This window comes from Phalacrocorax aristotelis, chromosome 3 (assembly GCF_949628215.1).
Source record: "Phalacrocorax aristotelis chromosome 3, bGulAri2.1, whole genome shotgun sequence".
Lineage (NCBI taxonomy): Eukaryota > Metazoa > Chordata > Aves > Suliformes > Phalacrocoracidae > Phalacrocorax > Phalacrocorax aristotelis.
The window spans coordinates 100,664,044-100,690,749 of NC_134278.1; the positions used below are offsets into that span (position 1 = coordinate 100,664,044).

At 41.7% G+C, this 26,706-nt stretch overlaps 1 protein-coding gene and 2 long non-coding RNA genes across 7 annotated transcripts; 2 read left to right on the forward strand and 1 right to left on the reverse strand.

The window, feature by feature from the left end:
- Positions 1-465: 465 nt before the first annotated feature.
- Positions 466-3,239, forward strand: LOC142055173 (uncharacterized). Its single transcript, XR_012659832.1, has 2 exons — positions 466-1,619; positions 1,752-3,239. It is a non-coding gene; the product is annotated as an uncharacterized LOC142055173 (long non-coding RNA).
- On the reverse strand, positions 2,769-16,699 carry LOC142055172 (uncharacterized). 5 transcript variants are annotated; one of them, XR_012659831.1, is made up of 6 exons: positions 15,194-16,522; positions 9,442-9,545; positions 9,243-9,359; positions 6,167-8,457; positions 3,890-4,052; positions 2,769-2,854 (listed from the first exon to the last, which is right to left on the reverse strand). It is a non-coding gene; the product is annotated as an uncharacterized LOC142055172 (long non-coding RNA). The 5 variants fall into 5 exon arrangements; XR_012659830.1 differs by adding an exon at positions 16,594-16,699 and having other exon boundaries at positions 6,167-9,545; positions 15,194-15,428; XR_012659829.1 differs by adding an exon at positions 16,547-16,597 and having other exon boundaries at positions 6,167-9,545; positions 15,194-15,428.
- SDE2 (spliceosome associated SDE2) lies at positions 16,623-26,672 on the forward strand. Its single transcript, XM_075088748.1, has 7 exons — positions 16,623-16,806; positions 17,430-17,547; positions 19,695-19,806; positions 20,340-20,509; positions 21,222-21,333; positions 21,989-22,397; positions 25,370-26,672. Exons 1-7 carry the CDS (start codon positions 16,699-16,701, stop codon positions 25,583-25,585), a joined length of 1,245 nt encoding a protein of 414 aa, XP_074944849.1. The 5' UTR covers positions 16,623-16,698; the 3' UTR covers positions 25,586-26,672.
- Positions 26,673-26,706: the final 34 nt, after the last annotated feature.

Consider the following 26,706-nt stretch of genomic DNA (forward strand, 5'->3'; position numbering starts at 1 on the left):
GAGGGGAGAGGGGACCGCTCCTGCCCGCACCGAAGTACAAGGCACCATGTCATCCCCCAGAGTCCCTCTTACCGGATTTGGGGGGTTTGCGGTTTGCTTTTTTGTTTTGGTTTGTTTTTTTAATTAAAAAAAAAATTTTTTTTACATAGAAGCAACGCCAAAACCCTTGCTGTAAGCAGGCCCGCCAGAAGCTAACCCAGCGAGGCTCTGCTGTGGAAGCACCTTTTCCCTCATTCTGCAAAATCAGGGCAGGAGCGGGGTGCAGGGGTCGCTTCTGACTGGGAAGCAAAGGGCAGCCACAATGGGCACGGGGAAAGCGAGGGTCCGGTGGGAAGAGGTGTCTCGCCCCCGGATCAGTGCTGTCACACTGTTGAAATGCATCTATTGGAGAAGCGACGGTGAATTTAGCACTGCATCGCCAACAGACCCCATCCAGTTTTATCAGCTGCCATGTTGTTTAATGAGAAAATTCACTTTATTCTTTCAAAAATATTATTATTTATTTTCTGTTAATGTCAGAAATGAAACACCCTACGGGAAAGTAACTTCTACTCTAATATGACTGAGCAGTCACTTGCAATTTTCTTTACATTTCAACTACTGAGTCAAATTCTGTGCTTGCGCAAACTGGTGCCACCACCTTGTCTGTGATTTAGGTACACGAAAGAGCTGTATTTGATTTGCAAAATCTTTATTATGGGTGACGGTGCCATGCAGTTCTACACAGAGACATCCAGGCTACCCCAACAGCAGAAGCAGTTTAGCCACGTGAGTAGAGCAGTTCGCTCACAGCTAATCAAACCCAATGAGGAAGACCGTGTTATCGTGGGCAGAACAACCTGCCAAAATAGATATAGGCTGCTTTGGCACTCGAACAAACACAATGGGCTGCGCTACGCGGACTGGTGTAGACACACCAGGCGTACACCTCTGACCCTACGGTGAGTTTGTGAGAGGTGGCTCTCAGGAAAAAGAAACTACAAAGGGTTTTTGTTGTACTTACAGAAGAATTATCAGAGTAATTTCTCTATTGGTAGTATTTTATGAGAGAACGGCGCCTTACTGGAGAGCCGGAAAGAGGACTCGAAGCCGTACAGTATTATACAACGGAGTATTTGCAAATACTCTGTAAACTCTAGAAGCCAGGCGCCGAAATTGGCGTCAGTCCCCAACATGACACACGCAACCCCTAACGAGGAGCCGCGAAAGTTAAAAGCCGGCAGCGCCAGTTCCCAGCTGCGAGAGGCTGCCCGGAGATTAATAATTCATAGGTTATCCCTGTTAGCTGCAACCCCCAACGCTGACGCCGCCGCCGCGGGGCTGACGCGGACACGCGCGGCTCGCTGGCGCGGCGCCCCCTGCCGCCGCCATTGGCGGAAGCGCCTTGGAATTCCATGACGTAGCGGCGGGGGCGGGGCGCCGGGGCTGTCCCGGCCCCTCCGCCCGCGGAGAGCCCGGCCCGGCCGCGCAGCCCACGGCGATGGGAAGTCTTTTTCCTCCGGGAAACAGGGGACCCAGCAAGTCTTCCTCTCTCCTCCAGGGCTCCGCCGCCGCCCGCCCGAACGCCAGTAGTTCTGACTGACGTAATACGCTTAAGAAATACGGCAGGCCGGCCTAAGGTACTACCTGTTGACTGCCTGTGCTGACCCTGACACAAAGCCCAGATACGGGAAAACTGCCCCAATATTACCAACTTTTGCATCCTGGTTTCATCCTTGCCGATTAACGCCACTAAACGCCTGTTTTTCCAGGGCTACAGGAACAGGTACGAGCCGGGGCAGCCCGTTAAGCTTTGCCACCAATGATATCTGTGTGCCAGCAGGACGCTGCAGAAAGAGCCGCCCCAACACTAAAAAGACTCCAGATGTCTTTCTTTCACCGGCTGCACAGATAAGTGTTCGCTCCTCCTCTCCGATGGCCTTTATCTCTGCAGACCACGGGGATCTTCCACCCTTCAGCATCTGTAAGCCACCGTGAAGAAATCTAACCTAATGAGATTCCACTGGTTTAACCGACAACATGCCAAGGACAACTGCAGCGCTTCATCTTCACCCAGTGTAACCACCGCCATTGCGAACGTGTCCACATTGCTACAGGAAATAAGGTTAGGGTGGAAAACAGCCGGTCCAGTTTGGAGCCAAAGATGACTCAAGTGATACCGGATAGAAAGGAGGAGCATTTAAATCAGAAGTTGTCCAAGATGTTTTTAGCACCTTTCACAGGACGTGCACAGCCCTCACCCAGCAAAGAGAGGCAGACTTCCACAGCCCATACTCATTGTGGCTGGCTGAGTAGTGTACATTTTCCAAAATACTGTCTTTCGTCTTCACCTTGGTGGGAAACTCTCAACTTGCCCAGGAGACTCTGGACAGAGAAAGACAGGCATTTGTGGCATCAGGCTGGATTAGTTGCAATGACTGTATCAAGTTGAAAATACTGTTTCAAAACTGTTACTGAAAAAAACAAATTGTTGCTTTGGAGCAAAGGCTTCAAGCTCAAGCCCTTCAAGTAGCTCCCAGTCAGCTTCAAGTGCTGGTATGCGGGACTGGCCCTGTTGGCCAAAGAGCTAATGGATCAGCTCCAGTAACATCACAGGCTGCGTGAAGATCCACAGACAACTGCAGCAGACGAAGAGTGTGCCTTTTCTGAGGTTATCGGGACAAAGGAGAATAAGTGAGTCTGCAGTACGACTGTTTTTTAGCAACATTGCAGGTATCTTTCAGAAACATTTAAAAAAGGTTTTCCATTACAAGAGACATTCACAGTTCGTTTTGTCACCAAACTCCAAAGACTCTCTGATTGTCCTGGGTTTGGCTGGATAGAGTTAATTTTCTTCATAGTAGCTGGCAGAGTGCTGTGGTTTGGATTTCGGATGAGAATAATGTTGATAACCCAGTGATGTGTTAGCTATTGCTGAGCAGTGCTTGCACAGAGCCAAGGCCCTTTCTGCTTCCCACCCCGCCCCACCAGCAAGCTGGCTAGGGGTTCACAAGGAGTTGGGAGGGGACACGGCTGGAACAGCTGACCCCAACTGACCCAAGGGATATCCCACACCATATGACGTCATGCTTAGCATATAAACCAGGGGAAAAGCTGGGCGGAGGTCTGCTGCTCAGGACCTGGTTGGGCATCGGTCAGTGAGTGGTGAGCAACTGCATTATGCATCACTTGTTTTGTATATTCTTTTGTCATATTATTTTCCCTTTCTTCTCTGTCCTATTAAATTGTCTTTATCTCAACCCACAAGTTTTACCTATTTTTTTTTAATTATTCTTTCCCCCATCCCACTGGGGGGAGTGAGTGAAGAGCTGTGTGGTTGGTGTTTAGCTGCCTGCCAGATTAAAGCACAACACTGGTCAAAGAAGAAATATTTCTTTCCTATCATCCCCCAAAAGCACAAACTAAAAATCCGAATGACTTAGTCTAGTTCCAACTCAACCAATAGAGAAAGGTCCTATCCTATTACCCAGGGGAAGCTGCGGTTGTTATTCATCTTATGCAAAAAGCTACTCAGACATTCCAGTGAGGGAAGGAGTATAAAAGACTAGCTTTATTTGTCTACAACACTCACTTGACTCCTACATCCACGTATCTCCTCCTAGACCCAATTCTCCCTTCCTGTTCTCCTTCAGCTCCACCCCTCTCCTCTCATGCATTGAACCTCCAACCACCCTTTGCACTCAAGCTCTGCGTCCTCACCCCTATTCCCTGTCTCAGCTGCCAGCCATTTTATGATTTCATATTCCCTACACACCCTCCTCGATTGCTCAGGCAGTTTCATTTTTCACCACCTTTCTCCTTGACCCTATCCTCATCTTTCATCCTCTTGATTTTCATGCCAAACCATTCCCACCTTCCCCTAGTTTTTCGGCCAGTCCCAGTCCCATACCTGCTGTGTTTCCTTCTGCAGCTCCCAGCCATGAGAGTCTTTCCTAGCCAATTCCAACCTCTGTCCTTAAAAGTCCAGTCCAGGGCTGCTTCATCCTCACTCCCGTCCTGGCTAGCCTGCCATCCAGTTTCTGGCTGCAGCTGCTATACAGTCACAACTCCTCCTGGAAATTAAAGTAAAATGTCAGTACAAAATGCTCACAAGTTTTTTAACTATCTTCCTCTTAAGATGTATTTTGGCAGAATGAAAACACTTGTGACCTTAATTTTGTATTAACAGTACATTTTGGTGCAGGTTTAAATGTATTCCTAAATAATAATCTATATAAGGGATGAAAATACACTATTTCCAGTGTTTTTACTAGGAAGTTACTAGGGGTAGGAATCACTGGCACTTAGGAAGGAAAGTACAAGTCATTTAAAACCTCAAAATTATTTACAATAATTTTGTCTCTATGTAAATAGTTTTCTATTATTATTTGTTTTGACGTTTTCTAGGTCATGTATTTGTATACCACAGAAGTGACAGCATTGTAGTAACGCACAGTTGGCTGATACGCACATATCTATCGTTTGTACTATTTATATTCTCTTTCAATATACAGGCAAAAAACACACCGGCCAAAACTACCAGCTGTAGAGTACACTGGAAATACAGATAAGAAGTTGTGTAATAGTAGTAGACACAGCTTTTTCCTCTCTTTCATCTATTTTCATTAGGTCTTTTAATTGTGTATTTTGTCTTTTGCGGTTCTCTAAAATACTTCGCATGTGTTAGACATTATGGCCCTGCTGCTTAAACAAAACTCTTAAACACATGTTTACTTTTAGGCACCTCTCAAGCTCCATGGACCTCAGTGGTCATACTCCATGGACATACTCTTAAATTTACACATGTGCTAAAGTGTCTCCCTGAAGACTGATCCCTAAGGAAAGTCCCCCTGTTTAAATAATGACAAAGTACATGTGCCACATGAAAAAATTCTTGGAATTCCTGGGTTCTTTAAGAAGGCTTAAAAGAGACAGCTACTTTAAAATGCAAAATTATCAGTCCTGTCAAAGGTACTTCTTTTCATACTTTGAGCATCACATATGTGCCAGGGATTCAGAACAATCTATTGCAGAGACAAACTGCATTTTTTCTAACATCTCATAACCCAAGAGCAGTAACTGTGTTTTGGTTTTTTCCCCCCACCTTTTTCTTTACTATTATTTTTTAATTTACACTGTTTCAGTGAAAAGTTTCTCCCAAAAGGAATTTCAAGGACAAAGTTCTAAAGGAGTGACAAGAAGCCTACGGTAGCTTAGGGAATAAGATTCAGGACTCCTCGGTTTTGCTTCTCTTTTTGGATTACCACTAATTTTTAAGAGGCTCGATGAGTTTGACTCAGCCTCCATCTTTGTGGTTCCCCTCCTGCAAAGGCTTACCAAGCGTGTAGTTTCACTGGGTACATGCCTGCTCTTAATATGTGGACTCCGGGCTCTAATTACCTATGTATCATCCAGGATTCTCTTCTTATAATCTCATCTGTACTGCCTATTATTAACATACATGCACTGCTGGAACTCATGTCCCATCCTTCTAATGAGGTCCTACAGAACATGAAAGAGTAAATAACATTAGATAAAATAGCATCAATTCTTTCTTTTCCTCAGTGTAGTGAGTTTCTTCTGGTGGAAAGTGCGCTACACAAAAAAACCTGTAAGAGCACGCTATAATGATGACCCGAAGCTCCACTCCAATTCCTATCTTGTTTGCTTATTTGTTTTATTTATAATAGCCTTTTAAATATGCTTAATATTTTAATGTCCTTTTTATATTTAAAAAAATCAAGTCCATTGCCTTTTAAGGACTGGAAGTTAAAAAATATCTTTAACTGCCTGATACACAGCTAAGAACAGTTCCAGGTACATAAGGTGCATAGTAGCTGTAACCACAGTCTCAATTTTTTTCTTATCAGCTTTGAAGGGCTTGTGTACAACAATTCATTATCTTAAGGTGGAAACGGGTCTTGAAATACTACACCAAAAAAGCAGTATTCCTATTATACTGACACTATACAAATCCTAAACAGAAACTCAGAGAGCTTTCTAAAGAGCCATAGTCTATTTTATGTTATGTTTTTATTTTGCATGACCCACATGCTTAATACTGGATAATTGTATTCTCATCTGTTTCAATGTATGGGACAAGAAAGGACAATAACAATACAAATAGCACTACATGTTTACACAGTCACAGACCTCCCCTTGTCAAAGGACTTCAACTTCTTATTACCTTCTCTAAGCTTATGCCTTTTCTTCTTCCATTTCTCAGGACAGTATTACACTTTTTTCTTAAAAGATACTATCAGTTTGGAGTGCACTCAAGGGTTAACTGAAAGAGAAACCAGATGGGGTATAGGGTACAACAGATAATTGTGAGGTTATTGTAGAGCCTTGCCAAAGACTAGGAATTGTATGATACCACAAGGAGTATCTGGGATTTTTAGATAAAATATGATCAAATGTCATAATGTATTTCAGAGATATGCTGTGGAATTTAGTTATAAAAATATGTCTAAGGCATTGGGTGAAAGGACTGGTGGACAAATAAAAAGAAAAGGGAGTTTATACTCTGTAATGATAATACAAGATTTTGAAATTTACCGTACCTGCTTGAATTAGTTTGCATTGACAGACACATTTCACGTGGGCTTTCCCAAGATTTTCTGCAGTACAGGGAACAGCAATTGTTCTGGGGACTATTTCTTCCTAAAGTTACAGTACAGTAAAATTATTAAACTCATTTTAGCTCTCCTGGTTCTTCACACATGACTAAGTTATCATAACAACCTTTTCCGTCTTTTTGAAGCATTGTATTGTACTGTGGAAGGAACTGGAGAGCCCGTGGGCTTCATCCTAATGGAGACTACTGTAAAATCTTTTATTTCCTAGTACTTCTCTGTTGATAGATTCATTAAAGCTGCCAAGGAGGAACAACCAGCACAAGCTCTAATTGGTTCCCAAAAAAGATCCCTACTACTTCAGTGGTTTCCTCGGAGCTCCTGTTGTAGAAGAATTTCAGCAAGCTGATTTGCCCCAAGACTCACACACACTGGAAAATAAACCCCTGCAGGCTTGCATTAGGGAGGGAAAAAAAAAAAAAAAAAAAAGGCTCACTGTTTTCCACCACCCATTAGGCTCACGTTGGCCTCATTTTGCAGTGCTGTTCTTGCAAAGGATGTCTTTTTATGCACTGATGCAATATCTATCCCGTGCTGACACTGCCTTGAAAGGCTCTATGAGCTACTATACTTGACAGAACCAAGAGAGTAATATTATTTATTTCATTTCTTTGCTCTGTGGGATAATCCCATGAGATATGAATCTCTTCTTCACAAGGGCCCTGGGGATAGGAGTCAGAGTGAAACTCAGCCATACTTCAGTACAGTGCAGACAGCACAGACCACAGTACTCAGGCTCCAAGAGCAAACACCAGACCAAAATATCGCGTATGATGCCCAATATTGTAATTTATTTGGAACAATATTCTGTTGACTGGTTACTTCCAGAATAGATCTGCTTCTTCCATATAGAAGCACAAGAGTAAGATTGTCTTGAAACGGCACTGATGCTTCACAAGCCTCATTTGTGAAAGTCAGCTGAGGAAGGGTCTCAGAAACTAAAATAATATTCCTGACCCTAATGCAGTTGTGAAGTTGTGAAGCATGCCACCATCTTTCTTAACTACTCCCAAATCTCAAAACCTACTTTCTGGAGAGCCAGTCTCCTGAGGGCAGAAAAGGGAAAGGGAAAGAGAAGACGGAGTAGCAGACCGTGTATTTTAAAGCAACAGCAAATAACACGAAGTTATTTTCAGTCTTATGAGACTACAGTTTTGGGGTTTTTTAAAGAAATGAAAGTTTCCTATTTTCCCAATATTCTTTGGAAGTCACACACTCTGTAAAGTGTACTTTACTGCATTGAATTTTTACATCATTTTTCTTCATTACTCCTCCTCCTCTTCTCAAATTTGCATCTTATAAGGCATCTCAATGTGAAAACTGCAGTTGCTATTAAGAACAGTCCTTAATATTAGTGCTGCTCATTAGTTTCCTAATGCTTAGAAACTTATGTAGCTCAATTCACGTTCACACCTTCTAAAGAATAACTAATTTGCCCTGACTACTCATTGTTGAGTATCTACAGTCCCAGCTGAGAATGAAAGGATTCACGGGTATTTACCACTTCTGAAAATCAGGCCTAGTATGCCTTTGACTACATAGCCAGATGTGGGCACCCCAATTAGAGGCTATTTTTAAAAAACCCTTTAAAAATGCCCATATACCTGCTTTCACATCACGAAGACAACAGTGTTAGAACCAGAATTAGAAGTTCCTGGCTCCCAAACACACTCTGACCACACGTCGTCTCTTGTGATAGAGAGCGGAAGCGAGGGTACAAAGGAACGATGTGGCAATAGGTAGTTCCTTCTGATCAAACAGCGCCTGCCAAGCCTTACTCTCTTTGTGGGTACTGCAAAGCCACTTTCATGGGGCGCAGCTGCTTTAAAGGAGTCCAGCAATCCTGTGCGTACAAGAAGAATTTATCAGGCAGCACCAGTTCTTCATATGTCTTAGCCAGTTGCTGATAAAATTCCCTCTTCAGTTTTACACTGAGTCTTGAGAGCTCTAGCAAAAGCCCCAAACCCCTGCAGATAGGTGATAACATCAAAATCTCATCTTTTGTTTTTGAATTCCAAAGAAAGTGTCAGGCAGTTGTGCTTGCACAGACGAGCTTGATCCCCCAGCAGCTCAAAACCCACCAAAACAAACAAATAGCAGTAGAAGGTAGACGAGAACGCACAAATTTAGCATGTGCAAACATTGCATGATTCTGCAAATCCTAAGTTCTGTGGGGACTCATGACAATTTTTGTAGGCTGAGTCCTGGGCACTACTACTTAAAGTGTATGGTGATGTTAAAATACAAGCCACAATCTACACAACTAAAGTGGAGAACATCGTTTGGGTTTAATAAGGGACCAAGGGGCACAGAGCACAGATCTAAAGGCAGAGACAGAGAAGAACCACCACTTGGAACCTCAGCAACAAAGAACTACAGGGGAGGTTGCCAGCCTGCTTCCCCTGGGCTACAAGGTTTTCAAGCACAGCTCCCATGCTGGCACTCTGTCCCACATCCAACAGATGGGCTGCGCTTCTGTAGGATAAACCCCCACTGTGAGAGGGAGTAATTGATCAGGTGCTACTGAAGTTGACATTACACTTCATTACACCTTGAAGTTACACCCTTTGGCCTAGCCCTGACCCACAATAGACAGCTAGCATTCCTGGGAGCCACGTCATTTCCCACCTGCAAAAAGCACATGGTGCCCTTCTCCCTTGGTTCACTGAAGAACAAGCTGGCTGTCTGGCAGTCCTAAATTTTGGTATGTGGCTCAGAGGGCCAGGAAGATTGGTCTCACCACATCTGCAATATTTAAGATCCTCGGTTATGACAGCCACAAGATCACCTGTAGAGCCTTTACAGGGAAAGGGCTGCCCGCACGAACCATGCGGTGAAGGTGCTTCAGTGCCATGCCCAGTTCTGCGGGTGTGAGAGACAGTTCGAGTGGCATGAAGGCTTCGCCTGATAAATTGCTCCTGTAACTTCCTGCTACAAAAGAACAACGGGGAGAAAAAAAACCAACCATCATCAACATGATTTTCCATCTGTGACTTTCACATGCTAGCAAGACTTCTTCATGGCCCTGCTTTGCGAAACAAGTGATCTGACATATTCTGACACCGACATCACTTCTAGGCCACAGCCCAAGTCAGACAGGAACACAAAGGAACAAATGCACAGCTGTATCATTGTCGTGTTGCTAATATTCAAATATAACCATGTGAGGACATGGTTTTTCCAGGCCACACGTATATATGACTTAAGATCCTCGAGGGGCATAGTACGCTGTATTACAAATTCCTCACAGATGATGCGTAATTACCTCTATTTTGGAAAGGATTAGAAGAAACACTGGAGGGGAGTCCAAAATACACCAGTGACATTCCTTAAACACCATACTAACAATTTAATTTCAATTGTATGGGTGTGAGAAGATGTTGTATAAACAAAATTGCGAACTATTCCAATATTGAGCCAACAAGAAGATACACAAGTGTGTAATGTAATTAAGTTGGTATTTTCCAACTTGAGCTTACTTTATAAAACAAAAAAAAATCCAACCATTTTCCCTAAAAATTATTTGTATGGTTTCTTTTAAAGAGAAACTAATAAAACCCTGCATCCATTATTATTAATTTGTAGGTCCTCTTTAAGCTAGCAGAACATTCTCTACACAAGGAGATAAATATTCCTATTACAAGAATGCTATCTGAATATAAGTGGGGCTTACAATGGGCCAGTCAAAAGGAAGCCACGTCAAACTCAGCACCCAAAGAATGAGGCCTCTCCACGCTACAGACTGGATCCTTAAGACATTTCTCCTTCAAGCCAATGGAGCTTTGAAAATTTACACTAGCTGAGGATCTGGCTGATAACATTTTTAGCAAGGGACGAAGAAATCAGTGACATGATCTTGCTTTAAACAGGATTTATGAACACCCACAACATTCCACGCCCAGTGTAACCATGTGTTACCTCTGCTGAAGGTAATTCAAAATGAGGGTTTACCTGCTTGAGGCACCCTGCTTTAAATTTCTGTCTTTTTAGACCTGTCCTGTGTGCTCTCCCTTTTCTTGCTGTCCTCCTTTTCTCTTTTAGCTTCCTTGTAGAATCTCCCCAGGTAAACCGAAAGCAAGGAGTTGTGGGTGGGGTAATGTAAGTTGGGAGCTACTCCCAACTACTGGAAATGCAAGTTCAGTTTTAGCAAGGAACATTTCCAATGAACTTGCATCTCAGAGAATCATAGAGTGTCCTGAGTTGGAAAACAAATTAAGATACCCGATCTTTTTTTTATTCTCCTTCAGCTGATCGTTTCAAGAAGAGTATAACTTACTTTGGTCTAGGAGTTTTCAAATGTTTCAAGGAGTTTTCAAATTATTTCAAACAGTGCCACAACTGGATGAAAAACTCCCATTGCAAGGGCATGCAATGTTCGCTCTCTCCTGTTCCTTAAGACCTTTAAGGCACAGGGGTCTGACAGATAATAGAGAGCTACCATGTACATAATACACATCTTATACTGTATGCTCGCTCTTAGCTTTGGATTTTTGCAAAGTTGCCAAACATTCAGATGCCAATTAAGAAACCAGAATCCAGTCCTTACACAGAGATTAAGTAATTCAGCACAGTGTCTCTGCAAGCTATAATTAAAAGCAATTAGTTTCATTACAGGGAGAGCAAAAGTAAAGAGGCAGAGACCTATTTTTGGTATTGTTTTCCTATAAAATATACTGTACACTACAACTAACCCATTCACTGCTCTCCATCTGTATTCAGTTAAAATTAATCAGAGCAAACCAAACCTAAGCACTAAGGCTAGCAAATCAGAGGAAACACAAGGTTAAGGAAAGCTAGAATCTGAAGTATTAACTCCTACAAGATTACCTGGATGTCTAACTAGCCAATTCATGTCAAATTATTGCTGCCAAATTTAAAATTATTATTAACACTAACAAGGCTGACCATGCTGATGATACTTATGGCCCAGCAAAAAGGGACCTTGGTTTCTCAGGTTCATTACATATATATGCACAGAGCAGTACATGTTCCTTCCCTGAAAGGACTCACAGCACAGGATGGAGACAAAGATATTAAAGCACAACAAAGGGACTAATGTGAGGGCAAAACCAGTTTTACAGCTATTTTTAAATCTAGATTATGTCTAAGTAGCTGCACTATTACAAACTGTGGGCTATAAGAAGAATAAAATATAGTTATTTACCACAGACTTGTTCAGAAAATGATATCTAGGCACTCACTGTGAGACAATAAGTATATTTAAGAGTAGTTATTGTATTAATACAAGGTTAATATAAGTAATGTAACATTTGTATTTCTTTCCCCTCTGCTCCCAACCCAGTATCAGGTATCTTAACATGCTGTCTCTACCCATTGCACTGACAACACAGAAACTGAAGCAGACAACTACTGATGTTTGGCAGGAAGCTGCACTTGCAAATATCAACTTAGATTCATTATGGTTAATTACATTTCTGTCAAACAGTACGATGTCATAGTATCTGAAGTAAAAAATGTTCCCTCATGTCATACGGCATCTTAATTATTGTCCTAAGAATACGCACACAAAGGTTTCTTTTCATCCTTTCCTGATCCTCCATGCAAAAATAATATGAAAGAGTATAACACATGTAAGTCTTGCAAATACATTATCTGCAACTTACACTTTGGGATACCATTAAAATGTAAAAGAATATATATTCAGATGAGCCAGTCTCCGTATATACGATAGTACATGACTGACTGTCTAGCAGACAGAAAACCCACTCTTGAAAGGCATGTTTTAAAATTCTTGAAGTGACTGCAGTGGACAAAATCTACCTTTATTAATATCCCTGCACACTTAGAATATCCTAAAAGGAACGTACACATATGTTTCATATTTTAAGTGCTACCTTTCATCCCTTCTCTTGCCTATGTCTAGGAACATTTTCAGGAGTGAGAAACATTGAATACTTATTAGAGCAACTTTTGACCCATCCTTTGTTAATCTGGGTACCTTGTGAACAACTGTTTTTGTGTTCATCACTCCCACAGGCATCCTTCATGTGCAGATTAGAAATCAAGGGCCAATGAATACCTTATAACTTTTCTCAGTACAGAGTCTTGCATAATGTGATCTTGGTCTTGACAGACCGTTATTAAGCACTATAAAGCGCTGCTACTACTATTAAAATGGTATGTACTGGAGGAAACAATAAGGATGAACGAATGAACAGCAGCATTATGACAGTTACATATATGATGGTTCCAGACAGAGATACTGTAAAACCTCTGTTCCAAGTTAAATGAAGTAACAGATTTTAAGCAGAAAATAGTCTAGTCTAACACACTGCATTATATAGGCCACAGAACCACACCCAACAAGTCAGGCATCACACGCATGGTTATCAGAATGAAATAAGAAAAGGATGGGTAGTCTCATCTCTCAAATTATGTCAAGGTAGCAGGAAGTTCTAAATTCTAGTCTTGGTCCTTGCACTGATTTGAGAAAGCAGTATAATCAGTTTGCCTGAGTGTTAGTATTTTAAAAGTTGGAGTACTTACTTATCCCACAAGGATACTGTCAGGTTTAATTAATTATGTCTGTAAAATCCTTCCTAAATGAAAAGTGGCAAGCATGATTTATTAATTAAGTCTAAAACACCACTGCAGAATCAGAGACTGATCATTGTTTTATCAAGAGAATAACATTTCTAATAAAATACATTTCAACTGGGAAATTATAGTAACAGCCTTTTTTACTTCCTTTGACTACATGACTTTTTTGTGAGGAGCAAGACAATAGACTTTTGATGAGTTGTAGGAATAGAAGTGTGATCAAGCACAAGAGATAGAGGAACACTCGCCCACCAACATTAATGTGGCACTAGCTAAACAGCATTGTGTAAATCATGAGAATGGAGACTATATACCTAGCACTGCTGTAGGACCAAGCTGAAAGAAAACTACTCCTCTACCTATTCCACTTGCTTGAAGTCTGTGTGCAAGGATCTGCGTCACTCACCTACGTATAGTCACCCAGAACCAAATATGGCATTAGTAGGCCAAAACTACCTGTAAAGTGGGAATGTCTGATTTACAAAGAGCCTGATTTATGTCAGTATGACTCTACTGCTGTCAGCTCTCATGCTCACAGGTATATCACAGCTATAGTTATGTATTTGCAGGCAGAATCCAGGTGTCAGTTATGAATGACAGCTGTCATTGATGTGCACCTCCTCTCAGAGTGCGGCGGGCCCTCTTTTTTGGTCCTCTTTTTCCCTATGACAGCAGCTGTGTTAGCTAAGGTAGTCCTTGCAGGGAAATATAATGAAGTTGGTGCTTACTAGGGCCAGGAATTCATCAGCACAGATATAAGAATAGTTAGAAACATTCAGAAAAGACGTGGATCAAAGGACCTGTGGACTACACTGATTCAGCATATCTATCAGACAGTCTGTGGCCCAGCTCTGTCCTGGACGACTCCACCTATTTGGCCTGTAAAGCTGGCAAGCTCCACACCCTCAGCACCAATAGCTGGAGTTTCAGAGGAGGAAATGAATCATGCCCACGGAATGCAACTGAAATCCCACAGATCTAAGAAAATGCTTATTCATCTGCACATGTATACATGCATACCTTGTATATTGCCAATTACATTTCAATCAGATATGGCATATGAATAAAATACCCCACATCAAGTGGAATGTAACATTAGGCATCATTCCAAAGATACGGCACGTGATTATAAATGAAACAAGCAGTACCACGTGACTTAAAATACGTCAACTGAATTTGGGCCCAATCCAGCACAAAATAACCACAGCTTTTCCAGGCTACACAGACATCAGGCTTGAATGGTCACACTGTGGCAGCATGACACATAATTTGGAAATACCAACTTGTTGTAGAAAGACAGTAAGGGATTGTCTAGACTGGGTCAAAATGCTTTGCAAATATGTTTTAGCTAAAATTAAGATAGCATAAGTACGGGTGGGTGAAGTTTGATTTGTGAGTTGGCCAGGACAAGCCCGGGGAGATCCGCTTAATTAAATTATTACTAATTTGTTTACATTTGCGGGTGAAGTCCCCACTTCTGGGTCATGTCACCTCTCTGCCTCTTTGTTTCCCAGCTTCCTCCTTTTTTACCACATTGACTTAAGACTGCCAGGCACGAGAGCTACTTAGCTGTGCTTACACAGGCCTGGCCAAGCAGCACGGCTCCTCTGCAAGCAAAAAAGGGTGGGACAGCCACAGCACTGAACTTTTTGGAACAGCCAAACAGCTCAGACATAAGCCCCATCTTTTTAAAGCATCATCAATGCTTAAGGCCTGAATTTAGCCACTGGCTCCGACATAGGTGCCTATCTCACTTGTTAACATGGGGTTTTCAGTGTGCTAGGTGACCCCCTGGCAGGGGAGCCCCTCTCAGGCAGGGCCAGGGCTAGAGTGGGCAGATTGTGCCATGAGCAACAGCTCTGGCCAATGCTGCTACTAAACAAAAAGGCAGTGCAGGTAACATCGTTATTTGGAAATAAGGTGACAGGCATATTGTGCTGCAGATCTCAGGGCAGCCCAACCACATCTTCACTAGGGTTTGCAACAGTTCCGACGAGAGACAGCTCGTAGTCACCTACCCTCAAATATCCTTTAGCTGGGTGGTTAAGCTGAAGACACGGAGGACATTTGAGGCCACCAAAGAACACAGTAGTTGCATCATCTGGATCGTCATCATACCTCTGTATGCATCGTTTCCTGGAGAGGTAGAGGTGTGCATTTTCTTCCAACCACTTATTCGGTCTCCTGCTTACCGGTAGTTACCACACATAATGAAGAGCAAGCATGGCCTTCTGCTCCAGCTCAGCTTTCATCCTGATTTTAAAACATTTCATGTGACTATGTAATCAAATCTAGCCCCAATATCAGAGTTGGGGCCTCTCCCCATCCATACGCTTAAACACACGTTGCAGGACAAAGAAGGCACAGGGACAGAATCCATCATCCTGCAAGTCCTTACATGAAATTTGCACCATATTTGATCGGACAGTTGTGCAACGGCTGCACATTTCCATAACATTTCTTCCACTTGCAGTGCTGCGCAATGGCAGCACTGCCCCTTCCCAGCTGCCCGAGGCGGTATGAGTATTTCCATTCTCATGCTGCTGCTGCCACCCCTACTAAAACGGCAGAGCACATGAGCATGTTTGTAGCCGTGGTCCATTTTGCCTGCTGTTACATCCTCTCAGAGTCGACGTGACAGGTTGTAAAAAGTCTTTACAACCTGGTAGGCTGCACATAGCGGTCTGAATTAGAATGATCCGTGTAGGAACGGTAATGCACAGAAACCGCTTCCCAGGATGGCTGCTGGTATCGCTCACAGTGGGAGACGGGGCATTTCTCCGAGCAGCACAATCCAGACGAACAGTGCTCGGGGCCAGTTCCTAAAAGATGATACCAGGATGCTGCGCATAAGGCCCTGCGTGGTATGATCAGACCTGTTCCCTCCTAGGCAAGAGTGCCGTGCTCCAGAGTTTTCATTCCCAAAGACTGACTGCTAAAAATACCTAGATTCTCATTTAACCTTTCATGTCTAAAAATGAGAAATTTGGTCCCTAAAAGGACTGAAAGGTCAGACTGGCTCGAGTTTAAAATGTAAGAGATACAGGTTGCCTTACACCTTTAAGGTGTGAAAATGACAAATGTGGTCCCTAGAAGGACCAAAACATCAGCCTGATTCCAAAATACCAGAAATGGAGGATGCCTCAACACCTTTCAGGTGTAAAAATGACAGATTTGGTCTCTAAAGAGACTGAAGCATCAGGCTGACTCCAAAATACCAGAAATGCAGGTTGCCATAAGCCCGGTTTGATCCTCCAGCACTTAAAAAACCCCAGAAACCCAGCAAACAGGAAATCTAGTAAAACTCCAATTAAGGAACGGGTTAACAGCAGTGAACGGCCCAGCCAACCCACCCGAGAACAGAGACAGACCTCGCCACACGGAGCCCCTGAAGACGGCATAGAGCCCCACCCCCTACCCTTATCCGCGTTCCCGGCCCCGAGCTCTCGGCTTGCGTCACCTGACCGCGCACTGCTGCCGTCACGGGCGCACGCGCGCTGGCCGTTGGCGGCGCCGAGAAGCAATGGCGCTGCTGGTGCGGGACCCGTTGGTCCCGCGGGCGCGGCTCCTGCCGCTGCCCCCCGGCGGTGGGTCGGTGCGCGGCCTCCTCCGCGATCGCGCCCGGGCGCTGGTGAGCGACAAAATGGCGGGGGGAGGAAGGGAACCGGTGGCGGTTGTGGGGGCGCGGCGTCCCCTCGGGTCTCGGGAGGGCGCCGGGCTCCCGGTGGGTGCCCCGCCGCCCGGAGGCCTGCCTCTCCCGGGAGGCACTCTGGTGGCCAGGTGGCTGGCCGGCTGTCGTCATGTCGCGACTGTGGGCACGCTTCTGCTGGTGTTTGTTGCTTAGCTGCGTTGAGGGACTTGCTCTAAGAGCGTGCTGTCGTCTCTTATATATACGTTATATATATATATATATATATGGAAGGTATCAACCTTAACTTATTTACAGCCCAAAAATGTGGGTTTGTTCTGTTTTTGTTTTTTTTTTTTTAATAAGCATGTTTGAACACAGCGTAAATATTCCCATAGCACGGCTTTTCCCCGTTCACGTTTACAAGCTGATTTAGACTGTGTTTAATTCTTTGGTAAACAGGAATTAAAACAAGCACCATAGGGAATATTTACACTTTTAAGATGATCTGATTTTTGCTTCCCCTTTGCTCCTATAGGAAGGAAGGAAACGTTGCTCCTTAATGATTTGCTTTGTCAGAATGTTTCACTCTCAGTTGACTGTATGATTCAATTTTCTGTTTTTAGAATATTCCTGAAGAAAGTTTGTATGTGAAATGTAACGGACGACTGGTGAACGATGAAGATGTGTTGCAGAATGGAGCTGTTTATAGTCTGGAACCGAGACTTTGTGGTGGAAAAGGAGGTTTGTTGCTTAACTACTTGTTCTTCGTTAGATTCTTAGGTTAAAAACCTTTTATGGTACGGTAGTCTATACTGATAGCAATGGTCCTAATCTGTTAACAGATCTCCTGTAATGTGAACGACTAATATAATGTCTTTGAGCTGAAACCAAAGTCTACGTGCAAAGCTGAGAATTGACCAGGGAAGCTGCAGTTCAGCTAAACGACTTTGCTGGCGTAGCTCTTCTTTGCTTCTCTGGTCAGCTCAGCTCACTAGTAGAAATCTGTAACATGCATCATAGTGACTTCAGAGTTGAAAATGTATTTAAAAGCACCTGGCTTCTGAGGCTCTTAAGTTTCATTTATGGTCACTGAGGACAAATATTCTATGTACAAATAGTCTGTGATTTGAGTATGGTATATGTCCTAATAGATTTTTGTCTTCTCTTATTTGAAAAAACATATAAACTTGAAGATCTCAGTAGCTTAAGAAATAAAGAATTCAATCTAAACTAGACTCCTTATGTTGACAAAATATTTTCACTGTTATAGAAGATGTATAAAATGATACAGCTGCTGACATTCCCTAAAATGGAACATGATGTGTGAAGCAAGTTTAGCAGAGTATTTGAGTGTAGTTGGAGTATGTTTGCTGTTTCAGTCCAGTCCTCAGAATTTTCCAGCTGTTGAACTAAAATGCTGAATAATTGTGCAGCCTTGCATCAGCCTGCAGTTCGGCTTACTTTGCCTTCTTCAGTTTAAGATAGAACTGGAAATAAATACTGTTGCTATAGCATATGAGGTATTGTGGTTCCTTTAAGTGCCCTAAAAGCAGTGCATATGGTATAAGTTGACAGTATAGGATGCTTCTTTCTCACCTGTTGTCCATCAGCTTCAGTTATCCTGGGATGACACAGGGTAGACGTTCTGTGATTCTCTCTGTGTTACTGATTTGCCGTTGGGGTCAATTTAAAATCGGTCTTTAACAATTTTGTCTGCTTTCTAAAGTGTTCTTTTGTTTTGACTTTATAACTTAAAAGCCTGATAAAAACAGGCAGACAAACACAGGTCAGAGCCATCAAGACTTACTGTATGGTCTCAAGGGAGTACAGATCATGCAGGCTTAGAAGACAATTGAGCTTTTTATTGTCAGACCTAAATCAGCACCTGCGTCCTTAGTGAATACATAGCTGTTGATTTTTGGAAGTATGCCTGGCTACATGTAGCAGCTAGGTCCGCATTCTTCAGAATGTAAAATTCAATAGCATGTTTCATGAGCTACAGGAAATTCTCCTCACCAATGCCAGCAATTGGTTTTATTAGCTGAACGCAGTACTTTTTCTGCCTCATGATACAGTAGGCTGTCTGGATTGCTTACTGTTTGTACCACTTCTTAAAAGTACTTTTGGGGCACTGAAAAGTATAGATTTTTTCAGCACCCAGTTAAAAAACAGTGCTTGGCACTTTCAAATTGCTTGAAGGAATACATTAATATTAATCCACATTGTGTTTCTTTGAGGTAGTTAAACAAGTGTTTTTCTCCATCTGGAGACAACATAAGGTGGGACTGAGAGAGAGAAATCGGCAGCCTTGCTTATGAGTAATTAGTGGCTGAGGAGTGTATAGACATCTATTCTGGGGGACTTTCCAACATAACATTGTACATCATTATAATCTTGATGAAGCAGCTAAGGCTATCTCCTAAAAAAGTTATTTTCTTTTTTGATAGATTTTTAAAAGGGGATTTAAGTTTGGTGGCGGCTGAAGGGGCTTGAGGGGGAGGTATATCCTGGCTAAATTAGAAAGGACCCAAAATGTTATCTTGAGACAAAAAAGGTTTCAAACCATTTTGCTGGGGAATCCAGAAATAGGTGTTCCTGTTAGAAGTGCTGCACAGGTTCTGGTAAATCTGGAGTCCCATCTGGTGTGATACAGGAGTACAAAAAGGAGATGAGTGGTAAGTGCTGGATACCTTTTTTTCACTTAGTGTTTCAGCATTTCAGCCAGTGACAGTTCTCCAACATGTTGCAACTTTCAACTTACCCTTCATTTCAGCTGCATTGAGGGAAAGTGTTGGATTCGTTGTATTCATTTTTCATAATTAGTTCTTTTGTTGCAAAGAGCTTATCTCTCTTTTTCTTTAGCTAATTCTTGATAACCTTTTTCTCAGGGTTTGGATCTATGCTGCGAGCACTGGGTGCTCAGATTGAAAAGACAACAAACAGAGAGGCTTGCCGAGATCTCAGTGGAAGGAGACTTCGAGATGTCAATCATGAAAAAGCGTAAGGCGTTTTCGTAGGAGCTAGAATTACAAAATAAAATGACTGTGTAGTTAACAAAACGTTCAACTGACAGGCTGTTGTAGCACTGAGATTTTATTTTGAATACTAAAAAGAGCAAAAGTGAAATCAAGCACAGATAGACTGGAAGCCAACAGTATTCTTCTGACTATAATTACATTACTGCAAAATAGAGGTGATTGCTGCAGCCTGCTTCTGAGAGACTGTTCTGCACCTCTTGGTTTTCTCATCTGGAACTCTCACGGTTCTTTCCTCTGAAGCTGCCAGACCATGATATTGGGGATATGTGATCTTACGGCTGTTTCTGGCTTCCAAAATAAACTTTACTTTCTTCTCAGTAGCAGAATCTCTGTACGTATATTCCTTCAGGAACTCCCCTGGGCATTGTTATTTGTCTTTCCCCCTTGTCTGCCATCCTAGCAGGTGGTGGAAACATTCAGTAATTGCAAAGCAACAAACTGATATTACATTAAATGTTGGAACTGGTCTCATTTTTGTGGTTCTGTCACCTGCAGGATGGCTGAATGGGTGAAGCAGCAAGCAGAACGGGAAGCAGAAAAAGAGCAAAGGCGCTTGGAAAGGCTGCAGCGGAAACTTGCAGAGCCAAAGCACTTTTTCACAAATCCAGACTACCAGCAACAGTGTCATGAAATGGCTGAGAGACTAGAAGATTCAGTCCTTAAAGGTAGTGCAGTTTAACCTCACTTTCTCTCCTCAAAAAATAAAGCAAACGAAAAGCCCCTATAGCCTCACTTCAGTATGAAAATAAAAAAAAAAATTGCTGACAGTAACTTTCAGTTGAATGAAATTTTAAATTCTGGTAAAATTTGTTGGACTTAATTTTTCATCTTTGGCTGCTGCTTCTCTTAAATAGCATTGAACAGCGTAGCACAGAAAAAAGTGATGCTTCATCTTGCTGTGCTACAGTGCCATCTCGTAATAAAAGCAAAATCCTACGAAGGCAGTGTTGCTAGTTCAGTTGTAAGAATTACAGTCAATTTTCAGTGAAGTGATGAAATATAAACAGGTCTTATGTAAAAATGAGAAATGGAATCTGACTACAAAATACCTTGTTTCACTTACTGTTCTTTGTAGTTATTTTATTTATCCACAGATTGTTCCCTTGCTGGCAGCTTGATAGTGAAACTTGAGGCTGAATGGGATGTAGAACCTGAGAGTTCATTCAGGAATCCAATTTTAATTGACTCTGTGCCTTAGTAAAGCCATGTAGGAAAGCTTTTGCTGCTACTGAGTTTATTTTGAAGCTTTGAGTCAATATAAATACTCACCAATAGTGATTATTTCTAGTGTTTTAAATTGCATCTGACATTAAAAGGTAAGTAGAATTTACAGCATATATGAATTTTATACTAATGAAGTAGACTCTTGTTTTGAAGGATTGCAGGCTACTTCAAGCAAAATGGTGTCACCAGAAAGTGGCAGTAGTCGGAAGCGTCCAGGTGAATCTGGAAAGAATGGAGCAAAATCTCGGAAAAAAAAATGTTTTTGGTAAGCATTTTGCCTTGGTTTTATACTCAAGTATTAAGCCTTGAACAGAATGAAAGGCTAGGTACATGAATGCAAATAAAGCAACATCTTACCTGAGATGTAGACTTAAATAGGAATAAATACATCGAACTGATTAAATCGTAGAATTGAAAGTAAATGTTGCTGCATTCATATAGTCCTGTCTCAGCTGGAGCAGACAAACTTTATTTGTGGAAATAGGCACCCTTCCCTCCCTCCCTGCTTTCTAATATGGTTATATTCTACTACTTCCCATTGTCCTTTTTTTTTTTTATTAATGAATTTAATTTACAATGAACTTAAAAGGAAAAGATTTTTTTTTTTTTACCCTGGCATTTTTCATCTAATGTAACATAAAAGAGAAGCCATAATGGTTCCTGTGGTGTTTGGAGTAGCAATAGGTAGCATGCATTTCTGTGTTGGGAATGCTGTAAAAAGATACGTGTTTTGGAGGGATGTTTGGATCCTGTTCCATGTTAGCAGTGCTGCCATTTACTAAACAATGCTAAATAGCTGCTGGAGTAGTTCACTGCAGCTCTCTGAAGTGAGTTTTGGAAAGAGAGAAGTGACAATAAAACTACTAATAAAAGAAGTTAAAATAGATTAATATTCATTAGTAACATACTGATTGTGCCAGGCTGGGATTGGAAGGATTAGATGATGACGACAGTTCGGATTGTGAGGATGACAGTGAAGATGACTCCCCTCGTGCATCTGACGGAAGTTGTCCATCAGGCAGCAGATACAGTGAAAATGCTGGTAATTCAAATGAATGTTCAAGCAGCTCTGTGGTTTCAGTAGAGGATACTCCATCTACCAGTGCAACTGAGAAACCACTGGAGCAGCCAGAAGGTACTGGAAAACATCTGCAAGGAGAGACATGTGCAGGTGGGCAAACTGAAATTCCAGCTGATGAAAACAGAAAAATGACAAAGCCCGTGAAGGAAGAGGCCCAAGAAAAGAATGAGGTAACCCAAGCTCTGAAAGAAGAGGAACAAGAAAATGTTTCTTCTGAGGCACAGGAAACGAGCCAGTTACAGAGCACAGTAAGTATGAAGCAGTACAAGATGCGATAGTCTTTTTCTTCAGCTGCTTTTACTCAATCACTTTTCCTGTTGTGGATCGCAGAAAAGGGGAGGTGATTTGTGTCCTATGACTTCAATGCATTAGATGTAAGTGCTTGAATTAGAATCATAGTCTCCCTAACAAGCTAATCAAATCTCCAGTTTGATTCAGAGCACAAAATATCCCAAGCTTAAAAGGAAAAGCAGCTTGACTGAAGATGCCCCATATGACTTAGGAAAATAGAATGTAGCAAGTTGATGGAAGCTGCAGCCAAAGAAGACTCTTGGTTGACAGTGTCTCCATGGTGAAAGTTGAATTGCGGTATGGTAGCATTGTCTTGAGAGATGTTAAGTAGAATGGGTCAAGGAAGAACTTTATAAGATTAAGATTCTAATAGTGTAGAGTTTCTACTAAAATGCAGTTGCCCTGGACTCTCTAGTAGTGTCTTTCCTGAGAGCTTTTGTTTCCCCTTGGGGTTTTTCAGTTGTTTTTTCCTCCTTCTACATAAATAAATATGCTCTGGATCCAGAATTCTTTACTGAGGGCGAAAAAAGGAAATAAAATCCTTTTGTAGAATGAAAGGCTCGTATCAATACTTTTCTTGAGACATTACCAAACACTGTCAAATTATAACATAATTTGACTTTAATGTTTATAATTGACATCAATGTTTAAATTAGAAGTTGTTCCAAGTAGAGTCCCCATAGCCAACCAGCTGATCAGTTTTTCTTAGTTTCTATCATAAAAAGACTTGAGTCTAGCTCATAGAGAGCCCTAGAAGTCTGGTGCGAACTTCAGTTCTTCATTGAACACTGAAAGTCTGAAAGCAGCAGCTCCTTCACTAGAGACACAGGATTAGTGTAAATGATGGGTGTCGTGTGAACTGCAAAGGATGGTGGACAAATGGTTTTAAAATTCATCGTCTGGTGGAAGCAGGTCTGTACTGTTGCCATACCATTATCTCTCCTGGCAATCTGGGTTGGTATCACAGCCCTCAACCAGGTCTGGAGCAGTGCTGACCATGAGGTTCCTTCTCTGCTTATTGGCAGAGGATGGCTGGGATTCTTCTCCTGAAGAGGCTTTGGATCAGTCTTCTAGCCAAGGGAGAATATGGCTTTTCCCGCTGAATTGACAAAAGCCTGAGTAATGTTTGGCAATAGAAGGTGCCAATACTTGTGCTTCATTGCCCCTTGCGTAATATTACTATTAAAATTTTTAGGGTGTAATGAATCTAGGCTTATTCTAGCAGTAAAACAAAATGTGGTGCTTTTTTCAGGCTAGGGAGTCGCTCGGATTTTCTGCCTTGTTTCAGCTGGAGCAGAAAGTCTACCATAGGTTGCCCCTGCCAATGACTGAATTCTGATAAGTGAAAGTTTGATACAGTTAAATACAAAGAAGACCAAGGATGTAATCTGATAAATTAGAACTTTGTCATCTACTGTACTTATAGAGCTGGCAGATTTTAAACAGGATGTTTACCACTCTTCACTGTTTACCTTTTGCTCAGTATTTGTGAGACTGTCTATTTCTATAACAGGAAACTCCACCAATGCCATGGCAGATTGTTATTGCAGGTGGAAATATTTCTGTAATAGTCCTTAATGGATTGTTGTTTTTTTTTAAATAGGATAAGAATAATGAGGCAACCAGTCTTTTTCTGTATGCTCAGCAGGACAAAGGTTCTGATTCTGCTAGCATTAATTGTATTTGCTGAGTCCATAACAGAGTGGTCTCATTCCCACTGCTGCTATTACTTGCTCTGAAGTCCCTTTGATAACTCCAGCATGATACATACCGTAAGACTAATATATGCTTTAAGCATTGAATGAAATGGGATTTTTGTGTCCTTTTTAGTGTGTTAATGTCAGGTGTTAGTGTGTCATTAAATTCCAGCATTTGAGTTATCCAGTCTTTGTCTATGTTCTTTCATGGACAAGACCCTGGGCTTGGACTAGACATTTTGTAGAGGTCCCTTTCACCCTCGATTATTCTGCAAATACACTAATTCCTTTTAAGATGAAATTGTAATCTATTTTCTTATGGCAGGATGAGATTTGAACTTCAGAACTTGCTCTTTTGTTAATCCTGCTAAGAAGAGAGTGCTTTTATATCTATTTTTATCATCACGGTGTAACTGCATTAGAAATAACTATTCGTCCTCCTTCCTCCTGCTGCTGGGGGCATATTGGTTATATTATACATCTGGATAAAAAGCGGCTGATAGCTTTGCCGTGCCTCTGGAAGCCAAGGTTAAGCGACTGAACTGCTAAGTGAGATGGTGGGCTGTTGTTTTTAATTCAGTGTTCTTTGGAGTGCTTAACTTCCCTGGGGGTAAAGACAGTGTCGACTTGTTTTGTCTCCAGAGGAATAGGATTAAATACTGCCACTTTCTTCAGCATTCCTCTATTCCAAGTAGAATGTGTTAATTCTAGTGGAATAATTTTTAAAAGTTCAGTGGCGTGTATATCATTTAAAATGACCAGTACTTCTGTCTTGGAGGCTGTGTACATTGCAAGCCTAGGCACATCTGCAGCTTGTCTGGACGTGTTAGAGCGAGCCCTTAACTAGCTAGCAGAGGTACTGCGAGGAGCAGATTTGTAGCAGCACAGTTGGACACTGGGTACAAAGCTCACCTGGGCATTCACCCTGCTCTTGGGTGTGTTATCTCTGCTAAGATTTCCATGTTTTATGACAAGGCTGCTGGCTGGCTTCAGTTTTCTTGTACATGATGCAGTGATACTTTGCCTGGGTAGCATTAAATACTGCTAATAATGAGAATATACAGCATAATACATACGGAGACATTGCTTAACTTTATTGAGTATCATTAGGAGCATGAGATAATCATAATTGAAGGTCTTCTCAAAAATAAAGCATTCTGTCTATACTTGTTCTTCCCCCTCAATCAGGAAGAAAATAAAAATAGTCTGATGGGATGTTTTTATCTTTGCAGGAGGCGGAACCAATAGACCTACTGGCATTCAACTCTGCTGCTGAAATGGAAGCTCTGGGTTTAGATAAACTGAAGATGGAATTGATGTCTTTAGGACTGAAATGTGGAGGCACTTTAAAGGAAAGGGCAGCAAGGCTTTTTTCAGTGAGAGGACTGTCTAGAGACCAGATGGATCCTGCATTATTTGCAAAGCCCGCTAAAGGGAAAAAAAAGTGATTTTTTTTTTTAAGATGTAATTTTGTATCTGTGTGTTTTTAAATTTTTCTTATTCTGTTGTTATACTGCCACATAGAACTCTTTGGCACCCCTGGATGTCTTTTGTTTCTACTCTTAAGGAAGTTTGATTAACATAGAGTAAGTTGCTAGATAGCGAGTTAGTTATGTGTTCAATATTAAAGGAGTGAAACTACTATCTTTTGATAAACTTTACAAATAGTTACAACAAGTCTTAATGCAACAAGTAGAGCAAGCTCACTGTATATGGAAAGAAATAACCTGAATGTTTTCTGGAAAGTGGTTTTGTGACACTGTCATCACCTATTTTAAGAAAAACAGCAATCCTTTCTTAGCTTTATATTGAATCTTCTTTAATGTGTATTCTAGTTAGCAGAGTTACAACCATCATTGGTTGAGAAATATTGAACTTATGATTCAGGCTTAAAAGCTGAAGTTTCTTTATATAAAAAGAACATTTTTATATTTATGAGGTCAGTATAAATAAATATGCTGTGCTATGAGTTTCTGTGGGATGTCAGGTATCAGTATGACATAAATTATTAATGCGTGTAAGTATTTCTTTTAGAAGAAGTTTGCTCTGGAAAGGTATCTGAGTGAGGGAAAAGGGAAGAACCACATCCTTAAGAAATTAAAAAGAATAAAGTATACCTGCTGGCTGCTGAAGGTTAGTAACATACAGAGCAATCATCTGAAGCTGAGTAGGAAATTTAGGATGGGTTTTAACTTTTTTTTTCAGTGATAAAAGCAATGGAATTGTCTCCCAAGGACTTAAATACCTGTAGTGGTGGTGCTTTATCCTGGAGCAGCATCTGTAATCTCAGTGCTGGCAGTTACCCTGTGAGGTGGTAAGGGCCCCGTGCAGGAAGGGCAGCACGCTCGCATGACTGCGGGTGCAGGTGCTGCTTCTCTGGTTGGAGAGGCTTTCTAGAAGTGTTTAGTTCAGTGCCTCAGATTTCAGACTTTACCACCGTATGCTGGAGAATATTATGTTTATTATCTACTTATCAGGTTTTCTTGTAGAGACATGAAAAATTAAAAATTATCTCTCTCCTCTTCTGGCATTGTACCATCTGTTCATCTGTTTTAAACTTTGGCTCATG